Here is a 19,774-nt window from a genome sequence, read left to right on the forward strand (position 1 = left end):
GATTGTTTTGACTCAAGAATTGTTCTATTACATTTCAATAAATATGTCTCATTTGTACTTGTTATGATTGTTATGTTATCATGTATTATCTGAATAACATCTTGAAAATGGTATTTTCAAGTTCTCCTTTCACCAGCTTCAAGAAACTTCCATAAGACTTCTGTTTGGATTTATGAGTTCTGTTTCCTGTTATATTTTGTAGTTTCTGCTCCTTGTGTGTTTTCACCTTTACTTCCTGTCTTTGTCCTGTTTCCTGCAGCTGCAGCTGCAGCTGCCTGAGTTCTCCTTTCACTAACTTCCAGAAAACTTCCATAACAGTACCAAACATTCTATTTCCAGCTGCCTTCTGTCGCTGATGGTAGTGTTGGTCTCATCTGTTCTTTCTGTGTCAGTTGTAGATGATGTTATCCATCCTCTCAAGCTTCGTCTCAACTGTGCACTTTATCTTTTCAAGGACACTGCTTAGGTCTGCATGGATGGCCTCCCATTTAGCTTTTTCTGAAGCTCCATGCAAGTTCACCTTTGGTTTGGTTTGTAAAGGTTTCTTCTCCCTCGAAATTTGGTTTGAGTCCGGTCGCTGGACTTCACTCGACTGACTTGATTGACTTCTTAAAAAGTACTGATCAATTTGAGATCCCTGCTCTCTATCGATCGAGCACTTCTTCTTTCCTTGCTGTATTTTTCGACCCTTTGTCAATGTTATTTTCCTCCAGCCACAGGGATACATCTGGAGCTTCTTGTCAGATTCTGCCATGTTAACTTCTTGAATTATTGTATTCTATTGTTTCTATTCCAGAGTCATTAGCCCTGTGGTCCATTAGTAAGTCGTCTACCGCCCCCACTTCCGCCGACTCTGGGGGTATTCTTTCGTAGCCTTTACAGGGTGTCTCCATTGGGTGGGTGTCATATTGGATCCTGCCAGCATGGGTAGTCTATTCCCTCCAGTTCTCTGTCCTTCACAAGGTCTTTCCCTTGTTGTCAGCTATCCTGTTCATAGCAGTCACTTGATGAATCCAGCTACAATCCTTTTAGAATATATGAGAAGATAGTGAATATCCCTTGTACATTTGAAGGTCTTCTGCATAATTTAAGTTAGCAACTACCAGTAGATGTTAGAAGGTGTTAGCGGGTGAGTAGATAATGAGGGAATTTTTGGTGAACTATCCCTTTAATATTTTCAATAATGCACCAGGTTAGGTTTCCTTGCACAGTTTACAGCTTTAGTTTATATTTGAATGAATTTCTTTTATATCCAAGAAAAATTGTAATTGCACGTTGAAATATCCTTAACCGAATCAATATTGAATCAGAGTCCAATCAATTTGGGAAAATCTGTGGCGATACCCAGCCCTAGTTGGATAGTATAAGTACAAAAGACGCTGTTCCCCGTTGACATTCAGCATGCAGAGCATTTGTAGAGTAATCATATGTGACATATTATGAGTATTATTCCTATTATTAGAGCCCAAGCACGAGCGAAGGCCCTATTGAAATTGACATGATTATTATTATTCTTCAGGCAAATTAATTGCCTTTTATGAGGACCTAAACATGCTTGGATTTAGTGGCCATTTTGTATTTTAACAAACCCCTCCTAGAGCTTTCATTAGATCAATTTCAAATTTGGTGAGGGTCATCTCAACAACATGGAGATTAAAACTACCTCGATTTTTGTCCCCCAGTGTCAGTGTTCATAGATTCCTCTGATGTATTAGATGTTGCAAAGGTGAAAGATTTATACGATCTGAAGAGAAACAAGAGTGTTTTTGACCTGAACAGATCTATTAGTCTGTATGTAGTGATAATGATAGTTATAGGGCCACGTACTGGCAACAGGAAGTAAGCCATATTTCACATCTTTAATTCGATTTACATAAAATTTTCACCGTGTGGTCTGCACTTGAAGGCGTGGGCCGTGATGCATGATTGGTGGACGTGGTTCGGAAGCGTGACGAACACAGGAACTGAAGCGTTTATCCTTCGTCCCCCCTCCCCGCGGCTGCATCAGGTCCCGAGTTTGCAGGTGCTCGGGCCTGCTCAGTGCTGCTTCGCAGCCCTAGTTAAAGCTTGTCTTTGTTAAAAATTATTGTATTGTTTTTGACAGTATGCCAACGTTTATCAACGCTCAATCAGTATGAATAAACTTGGTTAGATAGTGCTACACTTAAGGTAGTCATACACGTTTAATGTACTATGTCAATTCATAAACATTACCACTTTGCAAGGGCACTCGAAATTATTCAAAATTATTTGCACATAAGGAAAAGGTTGATATTTTATAAGAGAAGTAATCTTATCAGAGGTGTGAGCAGCAACAGGGCTAAACTACTCAAAAGATTGACTCTGATCAATATAACACATGGGCATTTAAATTTTTCATGTTTTAACTACTCGTGAACTCTCATTAGGCTCTGTTCTTATAGTAATAGTCATCTCTATACTTGAACTAACAATAATAATAATAATAATAGTAGTAATAGTAGGGCTGGGCAATCAAATCTTATCACGATAACTTTTTTTCATATCAGTCGATATCGATCGCGATATAATTCCAATAACCAGAAAATAACGTTTTGCACATTTGCGTTAATGTACAATGTTCTTCAACGATTTTCTTATGAACAAAAGTGATATTTACTTTCTCGTACAATCATACTGTGCCACTGCACTTTACTTATAACATTCATACAGACCACTAAAATGAAAATGTGTATATAATGCACCTACTGAGCATCTTTTCATTTAATTTTAAATTATGATTCTATTTGCCTTTTTATATTTCTCTATTATCTTGTCTACCTCATTCGGACGTACCTGCTGCTGTAACAACTGAAATTCCCCAGTGTGTGGATCAATAAAGTTTTATCTTATCTTAACTAAAATCAGCACCTCTGAAGCGCATTACTCCGCAGGCCAACAAGTAAGTCTGCTTCTCTGATGTGTTCTAATAATCACACTTACAACTGCTCTTTATTAAAACCTAAGGAATCCATATTTATGTCCTTGATAAATGGGGCTTCGCTTGTTCTGCAACAATGAAGTTAAAATACCGTGCTGCATCATAGTCTGCGGGAAGAACATGTGTGCTGGAGTGTGCGTGTTTCTGTGTCTGCTCGTCTCCTCAAACACAAACTGCACATTTATTTAGTTATTAATTGAAGATGTCGGATCATGACTCTGGATCATTCCGGTCACTTTAACCCTGATGTCCTGACTGTGCACGTCACGTTACATCTCGTGTTGTGTAGCAGATTTAAACATGTGTCTCATAAACTCTAGAGAATCAAACAAACGTAAAGTGTCCTAATAACTTGTGATCAGTGATGGTGTTTATTGTTAAAGTGTAAAGTGAGCGCAGGTCAGAGGAGGAGTGAGGAGGAATCAGACTCCGACAGAGACTCTGACACAGGATGACCGAACTTTTAATAAGTGCAAGTTAAGTTGCACTCAGTCACATGTAGCACTTTGTAGTTTGGCTTTTTAAAGCTAATGTGCTTACATGATTCTTGCTGTTCTGTGTTCTCAGTCTCCCAGGGTGCTTCATACTCACACCAAGGTGTTAAACCGTCCCGTGGACACAACTTTCAACCACTATTGGTCACTTTGTGCCCCATGACCCATGAGGTCACCAGGCCAAAAGCCCAGTTCCCCCTCTCGTCTATCTCTTTTCTACTGACCTCTCCCAGAGAAGTAGGTACCTCTCCCTACCCTAGCTCTTCCAACCTCCAAGCAGGCCTGCCTGAAGCAGACTGCTAAAACCATCCAAAAAGGCAGCAACACGAGAGCCTGCCTAAGGACTTCAGCACGAGCTGCTCCGACACAACCTCTTGCCAGCAGATGCACAACAACAGGAGCCACAACCAGCAAAACCGCTTCGCTGGACGTCAAAAAGGACCTTTCCCCCTTTTCATGAACTGGTAAGACAACTGGGCTAATTACACTAGGCTATGCACAGGACTGTGGAATTATGTTCATGTGATGTTTTACAAGATTGATTTGTGTTGTTGTGATATTTGGTAATAATTTATTTGAAAGCTATTGTTAGTTATGCTCTTCACAGACTCTCTTTGCATGCAACTAAGTACTTTCTCTGACCTGGCACCAACACCTCACACACTCCATCCCCCAAACTTAACATATAAATGTGATCTCAGCCACATGAGCCCAACACTCCAGGGGGTATTTTGTCTTCAAAGTGGCCAGCCGCCATTTTAAAACTCACTCGCTCACTCACATATATACACACAAAAACAGACTCATATTCACATGACACATCTGCACATCTGTATTTAGTAAGTAAAACTTTATTTAACTTTGCTTGTGTGTTTATACTTTTATTATTTTCATCATAAATGTTATTCTTTCTTTGATCCATAGGCGGGTGGCAACCAACATCAAGGTGGTTTACCACCAATTTACCACGAAAAGCTTTGGCCTCTGTGACCTTTGAAGTTGGCCATAGAGGCCAAGGCTTCTAATCTTAGTGAAGATTAAACGCATGTGATATTAAAATGTCCTTTGATTTTAAACAATATATATACACAGCGGTAATGCACAATTAAAGAACCAGATGATGGTGTATTTGGAGATACATTAGCTCAAGATTAACAAACATTTCATTAAGACTTGTAATGTCACAGTGCTCCACGGCCCCCACGTCTATTGTGGACAAAGTTTCCAATTTTGGAATCCAATGCAGGGATGCTTCAATGGAAACCTGCAATGATACATCTGCTAAGAATAAGAAGTCTTCGATTAGGCCTCCCCCTACTGTTCGTACTGTGAAGACCATGATAACAATGTTAACAGATGGAAACGTAAAAAGAAATATAGATAGCCTGATTAGGGTTACTGAGAATGCCAAGAACAATAATGCCCTGATCCAGGAGAGGAAACAGACCCAGGCGCAGTTGTTAGAGGAGGAGAAGCGTCTGGATTACAGTATGAATTCGTCAGAACAGAGAGCCGAACAAGCTAGGGAAGAGATTAAGAAAATGCGGAAACAATATGCAGACAAGATAAAGCAAAGGAATTATAATGTCATAATGCAACGTCTGGCAAAGAAGGAACTGCAAGAAACCATGGGCCAACTAGAGAATGAAAAGCTACAAGAGATGTATGACAGAATGAAGCAGGATGATCTCATGGCCATGGAGGAGAAAAAGAAGAAGATGCATTGTTTGGGAGAGGAAATGAGGCAAATCCTTGATGAGAAGATGCAGGACAAGGAGCGAAGGAGAGAGGAGGAGAAGCTCGCTGACATGAAAATAATTTCCCAAAGGAGGGAGAACTTGAAGCAACAAGCAGACAGGGATGTACCTAGAACAAAGCAGATAGAAATGTGCAAGAAACAAGATTTGGTGTTTGCCACACTGGAAGTCAAAGAGAATAGGCGAAAGGATTCAAAGTCCAAGCAGGAGGCCCTTAGCCTCCAAAGAGTTCGAGAAACTAAAGAGAGAGAATGGATCACACAGCAGAAAAATATGGCTGAAAAACGAGCCTATTCCAATGCAATGATGAAGGCGAGTTTATCAGCACAGGTTCTTTATGCCAACCACCTCAAGAAAATTAAGGCTGACCAGCAGAAGGCTGATGCTGAGAGGATCATTGAGGCCAATAATGATGAACTCGACAACATAAAGGAGAAGATGCGGTATGAGAAGAATCTGCTTTACTCAGGCTTCCTTAAACAACAGATGATGGAGCGTCAGCTCTTAGCCAATGCCAAGTGCAGAGAGGAAACAGAGGAGGCCAAACGGTTTATAGTAGGAGAGCAGGAGGACTTTATGTGCCTTGGTGAGTACAAAGAGAAGGTGCTGAAGGACGCCGAGGCTTCAGGGGTCCCTGATAATTACTTAATTGTTTTCAATAGAAAAGCAAGTTACCTCATAAAGAAAGAAAACCCTTGCCCCGAACCTGTGAAGGCACCAGGAACATCTTAAGGCCAACCTACTTCCCAACTTTGGAAACGCCATTGGATTAGAGAGGAGGAAGATCTGGTCCCAGTAGAAAATGAATTGCATCTCTCCCTGGCTGGCTGTGGCTGAGGCGTGTAGAGTGGTCGTCCTCTATAAGGTCGGCGGTTCAAAGAAGTACCCCTCTGCATTTGCCACCCGTAAGCTCCACTTGGGCTCTAGAGCACCAACAAACATCCACTTCCCAGTCATCTGAGCATCCCATCTCTCCCTTGAGGACATCTCTCTGTCCCTGTCTCTGTGCCTCTCCATTTCATTTAATTAGTTTTTCATCTCTTCTATAGTTTGCCCCCCTTCTCTCTGTATGCCTTGAGATAATGTATGTTAAGATTTGGCTGTATACAGATAATATTGAAACAAATTGTGTGGGTTTATGCCAGGTGCTCTGGTTTGTCCCAAAGGAAATAAATTAAAATATAGCAAACAAATTGCTCGACTTTTTTTCCTAGTCTTGATGACCATTCAAAGTGCTTTAAAGTACAGTCTATCGCCATTCACACACAAATTCTTTATGAAATCTGCTTCTGCATCTTCACCAGACATATCTTCATCCTCAATCAAATCATCACATAGTGACATTATAACATACACTGTAACAGCCCCTGGCTGGCAAAGCATGACGCAGAGAGTTTCGAACTGATGCGTCACAGCTCTTTATTCAGACATTACATCGTGGCGCCGTAGAAACACCGTAAAACTAGAACGACAACAAGTACGACATAATCATTTAATAAAAGACAAATACAACCGTTAAAATACCTAAACATCAGCTAAACAAACAAATAACCACGTGAGACAAGTTTGACGGGTTAATGTGACATTGCGACTCCCATTCCGCGCTACCTGTAGCAAAGTGAATAAAACCTGCTTCCTACCTCATTCCGCTCGGCGAGGGGTGTTAAACGAGGATTCCGCTGCTACCATCCTCAAGACACAGCTGTACGGCAGGTGTTTTATATCGGCTCGGGCCGGAAGCGAGGGATTTGGTGTGTATATTACATCGGTCCGCGCCGTGAAAGCTACAGGCATTTACGCGAGGTGAGTCTCTACGTTTAAAAAGGACAACAAATTACTAACTTAAATAACACGATACATACTTGAACATAAAGAACAAAATAAACCCAACCCAAATAATAAATGAAACAATCTGCATAACCTACCAGGTTTAGCAGTCAGTTACATACACTTTATTAATCTTTTTTCTTTTTTTACACAGTATATATTAGTTTTTATTCCATTATTTTGTTCTCAATTTTTTGTATATTTCCATACATTTATGTATTATTATTCTTGCAACAAGCTCAATCTCCCTTCCACTGAGCATTGTTCTTATCTGTCACTTTACCACCAGAGCATTCAGGGGGGTTCACAGCTCTGGTTGTAGGTGGTGGGTCCTCACCAGTAGCCAGGACCAGCATTCCCTCCACATATAATAATAATAATAATCAATATTTTCACTTCATTAACAAGAGTTAAACAGAGCATTTTGCACATTGCATATTTGCACATTCTACATCAAATATTTAGACTATGGACTATCTATGCAAAAAAAAAGAGCTAGATTAGGCTCTGACAACAGTGTTTGTGTAAACATATGTTCATAATTGACAAACAAAAGTAAAATTATGTTTTGTGAAGTTTCTTGGACATCTGTGTGCAATATATTGCAAGATAAGAGTCTATGCAAGTGCATTAGTGTTTTGGATTTTGTAATTCTATAAACACTCACATGTCCTGTCCTTTGTTCTGCTCCAGGGTGTTCGCCACAGAAGAAACATCACCTGGGGAATGAACACCTAAACCACAAATGTTCCAGTGGGGACATACGGGGGAGTGTATATACGTACTATATACGTACATAGCGTTACCTACAAGTTCTTATAATATTCTCATGAAAATGTTTGAATTTAACATCCTAGGAACGTTAAAGGATGTTAAACGATTTCACAGAACGCTTTTATAAATTTAGCAAAATAACTAAGACAGAGGCTAAGTGACTAAGAGGTTGTCAGGACCACAGACTATGTTAGATGAGAACTGTGATGGAAATCTGGAAATACAAGAGGCTGGAAACACCAAAGTTATCCACGTGCATTTTAATAGGGGCTTTCTGCAGAAAGGATCAACACAGAGAGTCACAAGGATCTCAGAGTGAAGATGGAGAACAGCCAAATACAAGGATCTTATATAGGAGAACGGAGGGCTGTCTCTGAACCAATCCAGACTGGTTCTGTAGGCGCAGGTTGAGAGAGGAATCTAAACACAAACAACTGATTTACATGTGTTTCCTAAGGAGATAAGCAGACATACATTCCGTTCTTTGGAGGGTAAATAAGTGGCAAAAGGGTCTGACAGTATTCAGGTCATAAACAGTTCAGACCATAAAACAGCTCAGGTCATAAAAGTCTTTAGACAGGGCTGCAAAAACTTACTTTCCAACTACAAAATAGGTTTCAACCACACTTAGTTAATTTTTCCAATACAGAACAAAGGAAAAACATTCTCAATATAACATTCCTAAAATGTTTTAGCGATACCAGCGAAATCTCAAAAGAGAACGTTTTTTATAAAATGTTTTCATAATGTGATATACAGTGGCGGACTGCACATCGGGAGCACCAGCGACGCACATAGCAACCAAAGATAACACAGCTCCACCATCTGAAATCATTTAAGCAACTGTGCATCCGCTTCTGATAGTATTATAACAAGTCGCCGTTGCAAGGTCGTGGTCAGAAGAAAGGGAAAGGTGGAGCAGAGAGGGAGAGAATTAAGAAGAGAAAAGCTCCTGCCTCAGATGCAGCTAAATACTGCAAAATCTGCGACATGTTAGCCCGTAAGGGATCTGGGGCCCCATTTTGTGCGTACGCCACTTCTTATGCAAACGTTGGCATCTAGAAAAACAAAACTTGACAGGAGAATGTGAGCACTTTTACGCAAACTCTAACCCATTCGTACAAACACAAATATTTAAAAGAACCTGAGGCCTGTAATAGTTATTGGAGAGCAAGTTAGAAATAAGCTCAGTTTTTGCAGATTTTACAGCTTTCTGATAATCAGATAGACGGTTCTGTAAGATTTCATATGACACTCGGAGTTTGTCCTTTTTCCACCTTCTCTCAGCTTGCCGACATGCACGTCTGAGAGCACAGGTACGGCATGGCTTGGAAAGTGCTTTAGTGCATTTCCTCCTCAAAGGAGCAACAGAGTCAAAAGTGCTGGGTTGAGTTAAAAACAGTAATAAGCTAGTAAGTAAGTAATAGGTTTAGTTTCACAGCAAACATATACTTCAAAATCCTCACAAATTAAAAAGTGATCATAATCCATCGAAATATCTGCTATGAATAATAATAAAAGGAATAATTTCGGTGGACCGCATACCAACGCCCACAGCACGGGAGTGGAGGCATTTAACTCAAAGAGCTGCAACTCAAAGCTAGAGTAGGTGACTGTTACAGACTACTGATCTTACCGGCCTCAGGTCTAGGGGAACCTGGGCCAGCAGCAAACACACTGGAGCAGTGAAGAAAGGAAACAGGAAACTACTGTAGTCAGCTCGTGCGCAGATTTATTCTGGCATGTAGTGCACATTAATACGACAACATGTATTTTTGCAAATAAACATTCCTCATCCATATCTTATTCTCATCTTTTCCACATTTGCTTACTTAGTTCCTATCACACAATACTCTAATGTGAATACTTTTGATATTCCCCTTTTAATCCATATGTAGTCAAGTGCACATTCAATTTCCCTTTATACAATATACTTTTACATACTGCCAAATGACCACAAATGTATTACTCGTAAAAAATGTAACTGTTGTACCTGAGTTATACAGCTGTAATTCTGTGACACGCACCAATTTTTACAGACTGACCCTTTAATTTAAAACACAGTATTAAACTTGTTCTCAAACCCACAACTTAATTTAGAATAAATTCCACCATCATGGTCAACAGCTGAGACGCTGAAGAAGCTGGTAGCAATGCTGCAGCAGCAGGGGGAGCAAAGGGAGTGATGGGAAATTTCTCTCTGCTTAAATAGACCACCTAATAAGGTGGGTGTGTATTATAGATGATTGTGGAGACTGAGGTATGTCACATGATGTATGTCACATGATGTATGTCACATGATTGGAGCAGCGGAGCTCAAGTGGCTGCCTGAAGTCAAAATAAGTGATTATCGTGCATAAATCAGCAATAACAATGTTACGTTAGCATGCTAGTGTTAGCATGTTATCAATTTATTTTCAAGGTTGTTGTGAAAAAATTACCATAATACATTGAAACAATATTAAACTAAGATATTACAATTATTATCATAATTTTAAAATCATTATTAATGGATGAAAATACTACATTTCGAGGACTGTAGTGCCCTAACACTTGCCCCTACCCCTCCATCCCAACAAGAATCAGGACATCTAAGGGGTAGGGAGAAGGGCTCAAATGGGATTGAGCCTTAGTGACACAAGTTAGTTAATGAGTAAATGAAAAATCAGAGAAGGAGGCTTTAAATTTTTACTGCCCTCTAAGAATATATTGAAACAGCCTGCGATTTCTTTGAGCTGACGTGCAGGTTGGGGTCATGTTTTTGTTATTTTTGTTTGTGAAAGATCCAAAACTAAACCATCGGTTACAGATTCACTCAGTCCATCACAACCTGACAATTCAGTGAAACAGCTCAGACCCAGGACTCACCTTCACACTGTAATTCATCATCACAGTTTCACTGGTTTAACTACGCCTGCATATTTGTCTATAATAATAGATTTTATTATTTTGCCTATAATACGTGTGTAATACAAGCATGTCCACTAGAGGTCTGTCACCTCTTCATGTAGCACAGCTCAGAGACCCAGATAAGCGTGTAGGTTTTTGTTGCCAGCAGTTTTTACAGTTTTTCTGAATTGCGAAAAACACAGAACCCCATTCTCTAAACAAAGCTGTCAACTGGCAAAACAACTTTATCGAATATATCACATAGGGGGCAATACTGTAAACACTGTTCATCTGATTATCTACCATCTAAATCATCAAAACTCTTAACACATTCTCACTAAGCACAGTTAGCAGTGTGGCACACTTTGACCCAGACCGAAACACACAGGCCCCTGTTGCCATCGATAACACACTACCACTCAAAATTGCATACACGCATGTCCAATCATGTTACTTTAGGACCATACAACACTAAACATCATCAATATATCTGAAGGTCTACGGGATGATTTGCTCGGACATGAGCAGGGAGATCATGAGCAGACAGAGCTTCCTGTTTATGTTGTCATTTGTGACAACGTGATCTTTCACTGTGGTTAAACAACACCTGAATGTTTGATCATTAACCGGCAATTTTCTCAATGTTTGCTAAACCCTATAGAATAATTTTTCTCAGCATGGCGATGGAAAGTGTAAATATCATCCATCAAAGTGCAGGGATTTATGGCAGTGCGAGTCACCCGACAGCACTGATATTATTTTTGAGGCTGAAAGTAAACTGTTTTAATCAATGCACGTGGGGAAATAGTAATGATAAATGTAAAAAAATTAACTTGCTTGTTAGATTTTCATAACAAGCAACTAGAGTGTGGGCATGGAGGTGGCTCAGAGAGGACCTCCACGTGAACCAGGGAGAAGTGACTGGCACAGCGGAGATTAGTTGGCCAATCAACTCTCCCTGGACTCAAAAGGCAGCAACTGAGCTGCCATGAGGGGGCGCACATGGGAGACATAAGACACACAGGGACAAACACGGGGTGACTCATGAGAGAGACTGGGATCTGTGTGTTGAGGTACTCCAGGGTTTTGTCAGGGCCAGTTAGTATTTAACAGTCTGATGGCTGTATCGTCGGGAACCTTTCGAGCTAAATAATTAAATTTCAGATTGTGTCATATCTGATCAAAGTAAACCAGTTTTTAAGGAAGCAATAACTGAAATGATGAATGGATGCAAAAAGTGAATTTATTTGAAGCTTATATAGTGAAGCAGTAAACCTTGAACGCAAACCAATACATATAATTGCAGAGGAAACAGCAGCAGACCTGACAAACATATCATTCTACAGGTTGAGAAGAGAGTATGAAATTGTTTTAATCAGTTCCAGGGGAAGTCTTTGGTGGTGAGATAGAAAGTTTCCAGGTGTCACATCTTAGGTAACATTTATGAGGAAACAGAATGAGCAAACAGTGGCAAGTCTGTGAGGAGAAAATCACTCCCTACTTTACAAGTTACTACATGTACTGTTTTATTTAGGTTGTAAATGTGCCGGCCCCGGACAATCTCTTGCTGTGTCCATATGTGAAACGAAATCTGGACTCAATTTTCAGACATTTTCTGGAGTTCATGTTTGAAAAAAGCTTAAGAATCTGTAATTTACTGCTCACTGTGAAGTAAACTGATCTATATAGGGAGGAGTGATTGGGTGAAAGACAAAGATCGTGTTTGGATTTCAACCTGTGTCAAACTACTGGATTAATTACAAAACTGTTTTTAATGGTGTTAAGTAAAATCTGCACAGTTTGTTAATTTGACTGAATCGGCATATACTATTTCTTGGTTAATTTGTCCTTTTCATAACAATTCAGTAATTTCTGTGTCTTGTGGTAATAACCAGATTCTTAATGTGGACTTGAGGAGTTAAGATCACAGCACATTATGATATGAAACGATTAGTGAGAATTTACTTCAGACAAGACAGAGACAGAACGCAGTGTGAGGAGAAGCAAACATGAGAGCAGAAGAAGCTCATCATCAGCTGGTTAGGAGGAGGGGGAGGAGGAGGAGGAGGAAGTGGCCTTCTTCTTCATCACCCTCCGAGTGGTCTGTCTGGGGATTGCAGCCGGAGCTGGACCGGGGGCCGGGCCAGCGTTGGTGTTGGTGGATCGGCCGGCCTTGATCTCATCAATGAAAGTTTCTATGGCGGCGAACTTCTCGGTTAGGTCGCCCAGGTGAGCTTTGAGGGCATTGAACTCTTTGTAGAGGTCGTCCAAAGCCTCGGACAGCGGCTGGATCCTGAACAGGGACATACAGAGAGCACATACGTTGTCTGGTGAGGTTTGAATCATGAGTCGAGCAGGTCTGACATGGTCAGTCTGCTCCCAGATCACCTCAAGGTGTATTGTCATTCATCCACATCTAAGTTCTCTGGGGTCAAGGTGCAAGAAACAAGGAAACGCCCGACATGTAAAATAAAAACAATGAAGGCAGGTCCCTGAGGGGCATGTGTAAAATATGTGAATGCAAGGGCACATACAATACAACATTATAAACAGTTGGAAATTGAGAATAAAGTCATTAAAGGGATAGATCACCGAAAAATGAAAATTCACTCATTATCTACTCAACCCTATGCCGATGGAGGGGTGGGTGAAATTCTTCTGGAGTTTCAGGGCTAAACAGCGTTGCAGCCAAAAACAATTGAAGTAACTGGTGACCACTTCTTAAAACGTAAAAAAAGAACAGAAAATAAAACATAAAATGTGTCCGTAAGCCCTGACATTCAAATTCGACTTGAAAGGGTTTAAATTACACCATGGTTTTAGCCTAAATGTCTGCTACCCGAACTGGCAATGCTACAGGAAGTAGCGATGCCACCGCGGCGCCCTTGGGCAAGAGCTTGTGTGCAGTGTGTGCGTGCAAATGTAAATGCGGCTCCAGAGGAGGATATTAGAAAAACATGGTGTAAATGATGCCGTTTGGAGTCAAATATGAATGTCAGGGCTTATGGACACTTGGATGACACCACAGGAGCAGTATGGAGGAATTTTATGTTATTTTTCTGTTGTTTTTTTACGTTGGAAGAATCGTTGAAATTGTATTGGATTTGGCTGCAACGCTGTTTACCCCTGAAATTCCAAAAGTTTTTTGCGGACTCAAACATTTCACCAACCCCTCCATCGGCATAGTAGTGAGTGGATAATGAGTACATTTTTAGTTTTCCTGAAGTAATCTTTTAAATTGGCAGCTGAAGAGTCCAACACATATCCCAAACACATTGCATTCAAGTGAAGGTAAAAGAGGCACAAAACAAACTCTCAAGTTTTAAAGTTATCTTTTGTCCCAACGAAAGAATCTCCTCTCTCTATGATACTTTCCTCACATGAATATAAAATACATACAGAGTGAATCATGGGAACACAATTTTTTTATTTTCAGTCTGTGATGAAAACACACAAATTTAAATTCATAATGTATTCGAGCCAAATTTACAGAAAAGAAAAGAAAAATTAAGCAAAAGAGAAAATGTAAAAGTGGGTAACAGAAAGGTCGTGGCTGAAGAAAAACTAAAGAGAATGACACTTTAAACACGTATTCTCTGTTATTGTTTATTTGACTTCTGGACCATAATGATGTCTGAACCTCTTAACTGTGACGAGAAGCAGGGAACACCAGACTTCCTCTGTGGAAAATCTCAAGCTCTTTCTTTCAGGTTTCTATTTTCACTTTTAAATGGACGTTTCCGCCGCAGTTTCTCATGACAACAGCAACAACATAGAGTGGACCCAATAGAAACCTCAAAATGTATTTCCATCCTGAAGGGTCAACCAAGTTCCTGTGGTGAGTTTCTGCCTCCAGACTGATTTCATTCATGTGGAATATTCTGCTCACTGGAAACAAACATGAGGAAAAAGATAGTCTGCTCTGTCATTTGAGATGAAACTTGTGGAGATAATTCAGATGATTTAAACTCAACTATTTTTTTTTAAAACACGTCATCTTTTCACATTTTTCCAGAGCTTCCACAATAGAAGCAACAAAGGATGAACATGGGGATTTAAACCTGAAGCAGCTGAACTTTTTATTGGATTGATCATGTTAAAATTTCAATGCTGTTGAATGTATGTTTTTTTGTGTGGAGGCGGGAATTTGTCCCTTTGAATTTGTGAAACCACTGCCAAAAGATAAAACTGGTATATGAAACACGATTATAATGGCTAATAATGGTTATTTATCTATCTAATAATTTAAGAAATCTCTGTCTTGCATGTCTAGAGAACCGTTTCACACTTGTGAAAGTGTATTGTTAAGGGGCCCAAGGAATTGCTTAGTGCATAGTTCACAGAAAAATGAAAATTCACTCATTATCTACTCACCACTATGCCGATGGAGGGCCGGGTGAAGTGTTTGAGTCCACAAAACACTTTACGAGTTCCAGGGGTAAACAGTGTTTCAGCTAAGGTGACCTCTTCTTTAGACGTAATAAAACAAAAACAAAAACATAACATGCCTCCATACTGCTCGTGTGGTGTCGTCTGACCCCTAACTCCAGAAGTGTTTTGTGGACTCACACACTTCACCCGCCCCTCCATCGGCATAGTGGTGAGTAGATAGCTGTAAAGTTGTTGTTGCGACTTTGTTGAGTTCATGTGTTTTGAAGTCGAAATGTGGAATAACATGGACACTGTAGCGTTCTCATGAACTTTCCCAGTCAAGAACAAATCTTAAGGATTATTCAGACACTGTGAAAGCACCATGAGTCTTGTAGCAGGTTAGTTGTTACTTGCCATGATTCACTCACTGCAGGTCCCTTTTACAGTTTCAGAAAGAAGGCTGCAACCAGCATTACCACAGGTCAAGGAAACGGCCCATTCCAAACAGTCATGCTTACAATGGCCACTGCATTAATGTTTATTTAGTTTTTATTCCCTCTCGTGTCCTCTCTCCTCAAACATACCGGGCGTAATCGGGGAGCAAAGACTGGTGGTCGTTCTGCAGGAGTCCTCTCATCTGGCTCATGATGTCGAACCTCCAGTTGTCCAGAACCTCAGTCAGGTTAGACACACCACGCATGCTCACCCTCTCAGCTGGGACAGAAGGAGACATGTTTACAAATATTACAACCGATGCTGAACGGAACAATTGAGGCTTGTGAGTCTAACACTCTTTTAAAGTCAGAAAAGTCAGAATCATATTCAGGGAAGACTGAATCCGCTCCACTCATTTTAAAGCAACACTATGCAAATGTCATCAGATAAAAATAGATTCCAACATTCACCCAGGAAACTTAAAATATGAAGAATTCAAAACAGAGTTTGGGGCTTTTGGTGTCAGGAAGCCTGGGATCATGGATAATATCCACTGTTCAGTTATGTTTAAGTTTCGTGGGTGGGACTGGCAGCCGAGGGCGCTGTTGCTCATTAATAGTTACATAGTATTGCTTTAAAGATGCAGAGCATACAGGAGGTTTTCGAAACAGCTCAAAAATCCACCTCAGAAAAAGAACCAGTGTTGTTGACAAGGCCAAGAACAAAAGATTTCTCATCTTTATATTGATTATGTATTCTTAGCTTTAGAGGTACTGGAAGATGTACTTTTTACTTTTGGACAAAGCCAGGCTAGCTGTCTCCTGCTACTTCTACTGTTTATGCTATGCTAAGCTAACTCGCTGTAGCTTCATATCTCTTTTTAGATTGTTTCACATGTTTGTGTAATCCTTCAAACTGACAAATTTTCCTTCACAAAGATCAAATTTGTTCAGATTGTTTATTAACACTGTCAAACGCAGTTAGTGCATTTTGGCATTGTTGAGTGTCAGAGGTCAGTGCCTTTTGTGTTTCCCCACGTCTGCATTAGGAAACACATCCTGAATCTCAGTGCAATCAATGAAACTTAAACTAAACAACCCTGTTAAAAGGTTTTTTTTGTTGTTTTTCCTTACTTTTGTTGAGGGTTAAGGGCAGAGGATGTCACACCTTGTTAAAGCCCTATGAGACAAATTGTGATTTATGAATATGGGCTATACAAATAAAATTTGATTGATTGAAACGAATTCACTGACAGGTTTGCTGCTTCAACTTTCACCTCTAGCTTTCACATCATCATGATGAGCCCTGAACTTGACCTCTGACCCAGAATAAACAGAGAGTAATCTGGGTGCTCACAGCCATCCTTGTAGTTCCACTCATCGGTCTTGGTCTTCTTCACCGGACGCGGCCTTTGGGCCAGCACAGTCACTAAGGCAACGGCCAATAACAGCAGCAGCACGCTCAGTTTGGAGGCCATTGTCGTACCAGTACCTAAGAGGGAGCATGTTCATAATAACATTATTATAATCATTACAGCTGTTGGGACATTGATTATATGATAACTTTGGTCCAGAACTGCAGAAAAACCTTAGACTGTTTTTTCAGAAAGTTCTTCCTTGTGTTTCTAGTTTAAGTTAAACACATCACATCTTTCAGTGCAGAGTAACTCAACTGCAATATTCATTCTCCAGTTTAATATTTTGATTCAATTTAAGCAAATTTTTACCTTGACTTTGTAACACATGATATCAAACCACATCATCCAAATTTCAAACAATTCTATTACAATCAAAATTATAGGGTCAGACTGTGTGTACAAATAAATAACAAGGAAGTCGTACAATTTTCATGCAAACCACTATCACAGACACATCATACACACACATTTAGAAATTATAGTCTTCAACCAAACCTATGTAATTATGATGCATTTGGCAGAAAGTGACATGAAGCCCATGCCTTTGCATATTAAAATAGATACATCCGTTTTGAACAATGTAACTGTCACTGCCCCAGTAGTTCCTTGCATCCTTCACGTTGGCATGATTGTTAAGAAAAATATCCACTAGAGGGTAGTGCAGAGTTTAGAGTTTTTTGGCGATGGTGGAGGAGGATGCGATAATGTGTGTCATAAGTTTGTCCCTGTGCATGCGTAACATCATGCAGACAACTGCCATTAACTTGCAAAGTCTCTACTTAAAAAGATTCACCATTGGTGAAATTCGGTCATCATGCTTGAAGTACTGGCCACACGGCCCCTCCACGATTCCTTGTGGTACTTCTCAGTTTTCGTCTGTTTTGACTGTTTCTGTAAGATTTCAGAAGACATGCACCAATACGGACGAAATGGATGCAGGGAACGGATTGATTGCTCCATCTGTTTCTGACGTTCAGCATAAATGAGGCTTTAAGTAAATTTTTTACCATGATGTCATCGTGCAGTTCTAAGCCCCACCACCCTGCCCTCAGCTTGGTACTGGTCTAACTTTCCTCATCCAACAAACTTTTAAGTCTTCTAGGCGTGTCAGAGGGTGGAACAGAGAATGCAGCCCCTGGAGCGAAGAAACAATGAGCTCCTGCAGTTGGCTCGTGTTAAGGAATGAGATCAAGCTCCAGTCAGAGCTGATACACAAAACTGAACCTACAGAGCCACTTCGGAAACACCTTGAGGGGAGCTGCAGAGACATGCAGAGTACACGAATACTTTGTTCCAGTAATACACACACACCCACACACACATTATCCAACACAAACACCTGCAATAATAGTCTCAAGTAGACTATACAGTTGGTCTTCTTAGATTTGGGTGTTTAGATTAATTTCATATGTTTGACTAAATAAAGATGCACATCAAATCGTGAAGCCAAATCACGATCGCCCCCTGGTGGCTAGCTGCAGTATAGGAATGCATAATCCTACTCACAAATAAACAGAAACGAACAAACCAACAGACAACATCTAGGTGAAACTAGAATGTCACTCACTCAATACATCAACATTTTACACAATCATAAATATCAGTCCCCAAAATATGCCTAATAATTTCAACATCTATTAATTATTCTCTGAGAAATGTAAAAAAAACATCTCTCAATGTTTAAGAGAGTCCCTCTGTCCAGTTCTTTCTTGGTCCATGTCCCATCCTTCAACCAGGTTTCGTGGAAATAATAATCAAGTTCGATGTGTGAATTGAAAGGTTGTATTGTTTAAATTGACATTACATAACATTCAAATTCTTTTATCCAAAGCGACTTACAATAAGTGCATTCAACCATGAGGGTATAAACCTGGAACAGCAAGAATCATGTAAGTGTAAATTTGATGTCAATGTAAATTTAAAACCGTTTTTACAAAGACAGCATAATAGAAAAATCTAAAGAACTAAGAAATGAAAACGACTGATAATAGTGCCTCTGGATATCACAGGTAAGCAGACACCTTCCCCATGTTTTCTTAATCTTTTATGCCCAACAAAAACTTGAACTAAGAAGCAGTGTGACCAATATTTAAATACAACCCTGTTCTCTGCACATAAATGCGTAACAATAGCGTGTACCTGATGTTTTGCAGCTCGTCTCCTGCAGAGGTTCCTAGGAGTCAGTGGCAAATGTGCAAATACTGCAGAAAGAGACAGAACAAAAGAGAGAGGGAGAATATACACACACCCCTGCTGCACAAAAGCATGACTGCACATGCATTTATACCAAAAACCTCACACTCTCGCTTTCAAAAAAACACATGAAGACACACACAGACACACACATATACACACATTCACACACACACACACACACACACACACACACACACACACACTCTCCCCCATCATTATGGAGGCCCAGTGGTCAGCACAGTGTGGTTTGGGTTTGAGGCAAAGCTCCAACACCCTGGTTGGTTTCATCTCTCTCTCTCTCTCTCTCTCTCTCTCTCTCTCTCTCTCTCTCTCTCTCTTTCTCTCTCTCTCTCTTGGTTCCAGTCATACAGTAGCTGCCATGAGCCCCAAAAAGCTCTAAGTCACATATTTCTTATTCCTTTTCAGCGGTTTTCCCTAGTGTATTATAATAATAATAAGAACTTCATTTATATATCACTTAGCTCAAAATAATAATGAACTACAGTAAAAGGCATTCAGTTAAATTTTAAGCAACAAATTATAACATAATAATACGTAAAAAATATTATAATATTATAATATTATAATATGATATAATTATATATATATATATATATAATTATGTTATAGTATGTCTTGGCTGTGGGCACATTCA

The 19,774-nt window shown here is 39.9% G+C and overlaps 1 protein-coding gene across 2 annotated transcripts; it reads right to left on the bottom strand.

Annotated features, from left to right (window-relative positions):
* Positions 1–1,498: 1,498 nt before the first annotated feature.
* On the bottom strand, positions 1,499–19,317 carry si:ch211-76l23.4. Of its 2 annotated transcripts, XR_004614711.1 has the most exons (6): positions 19,063–19,299; positions 16,863–16,997; positions 15,656–15,785; positions 12,467–12,993; positions 12,259–12,261; positions 1,499–1,513 (listed from the first exon to the last, which is right to left on the bottom strand). XR_004614711.1 is itself a non-coding variant. In XM_034593436.1 (4 exons), the coding sequence occupies exons 2-4, from the start codon at positions 16,981–16,983 to the stop codon at positions 12,741–12,743; spliced, it is 504 nt and encodes a 167-aa protein (XP_034449327.1). In that variant the 5' UTR covers positions 16,984–16,997; positions 19,063–19,317; the 3' UTR covers positions 11,908–12,740. The 2 variants fall into 2 exon arrangements, 1 of the variants encoding a protein (XP_034449327.1); XM_034593436.1 differs by lacking the exon at positions 1,499–1,513 and having other exon boundaries at positions 11,908–12,993; positions 19,063–19,317.
* Between the last annotated feature and the right edge of the window lie 457 nt (positions 19,318–19,774).

This window comes from Hippoglossus hippoglossus, chromosome 8 (assembly GCF_009819705.1).
Source record: "Hippoglossus hippoglossus isolate fHipHip1 chromosome 8, fHipHip1.pri, whole genome shotgun sequence".
NCBI classification, from domain to species: Eukaryota; Metazoa; Chordata; class Actinopteri; order Pleuronectiformes; family Pleuronectidae; genus Hippoglossus; species Hippoglossus hippoglossus.

Bases quoted from the DNA above. Each gene is read 5' to 3' on its own strand.
- si:ch211-76l23.4 (XM_034593436.1), bottom strand. From the start codon at position 16,983: ATGGCCTCCAAACTGAGCGTGCTGCTGCTGTTATTGGCCGTTGCCTTA. The intron at 15,786-16,862 runs GTGAGCACCCAG...CTTCTGTCCCAG, and splicing joins GTGGAACTACAAGGATGGCT to CTGAGAGGGTGAGCATGCGT. The intron at 12,994-15,655 runs GTATGTTTGAGG...GTCCCTGTTCAG, and splicing joins TTGCTCCCCGATTACGCCCG to GATCCAGCCGCTGTCCGAGG.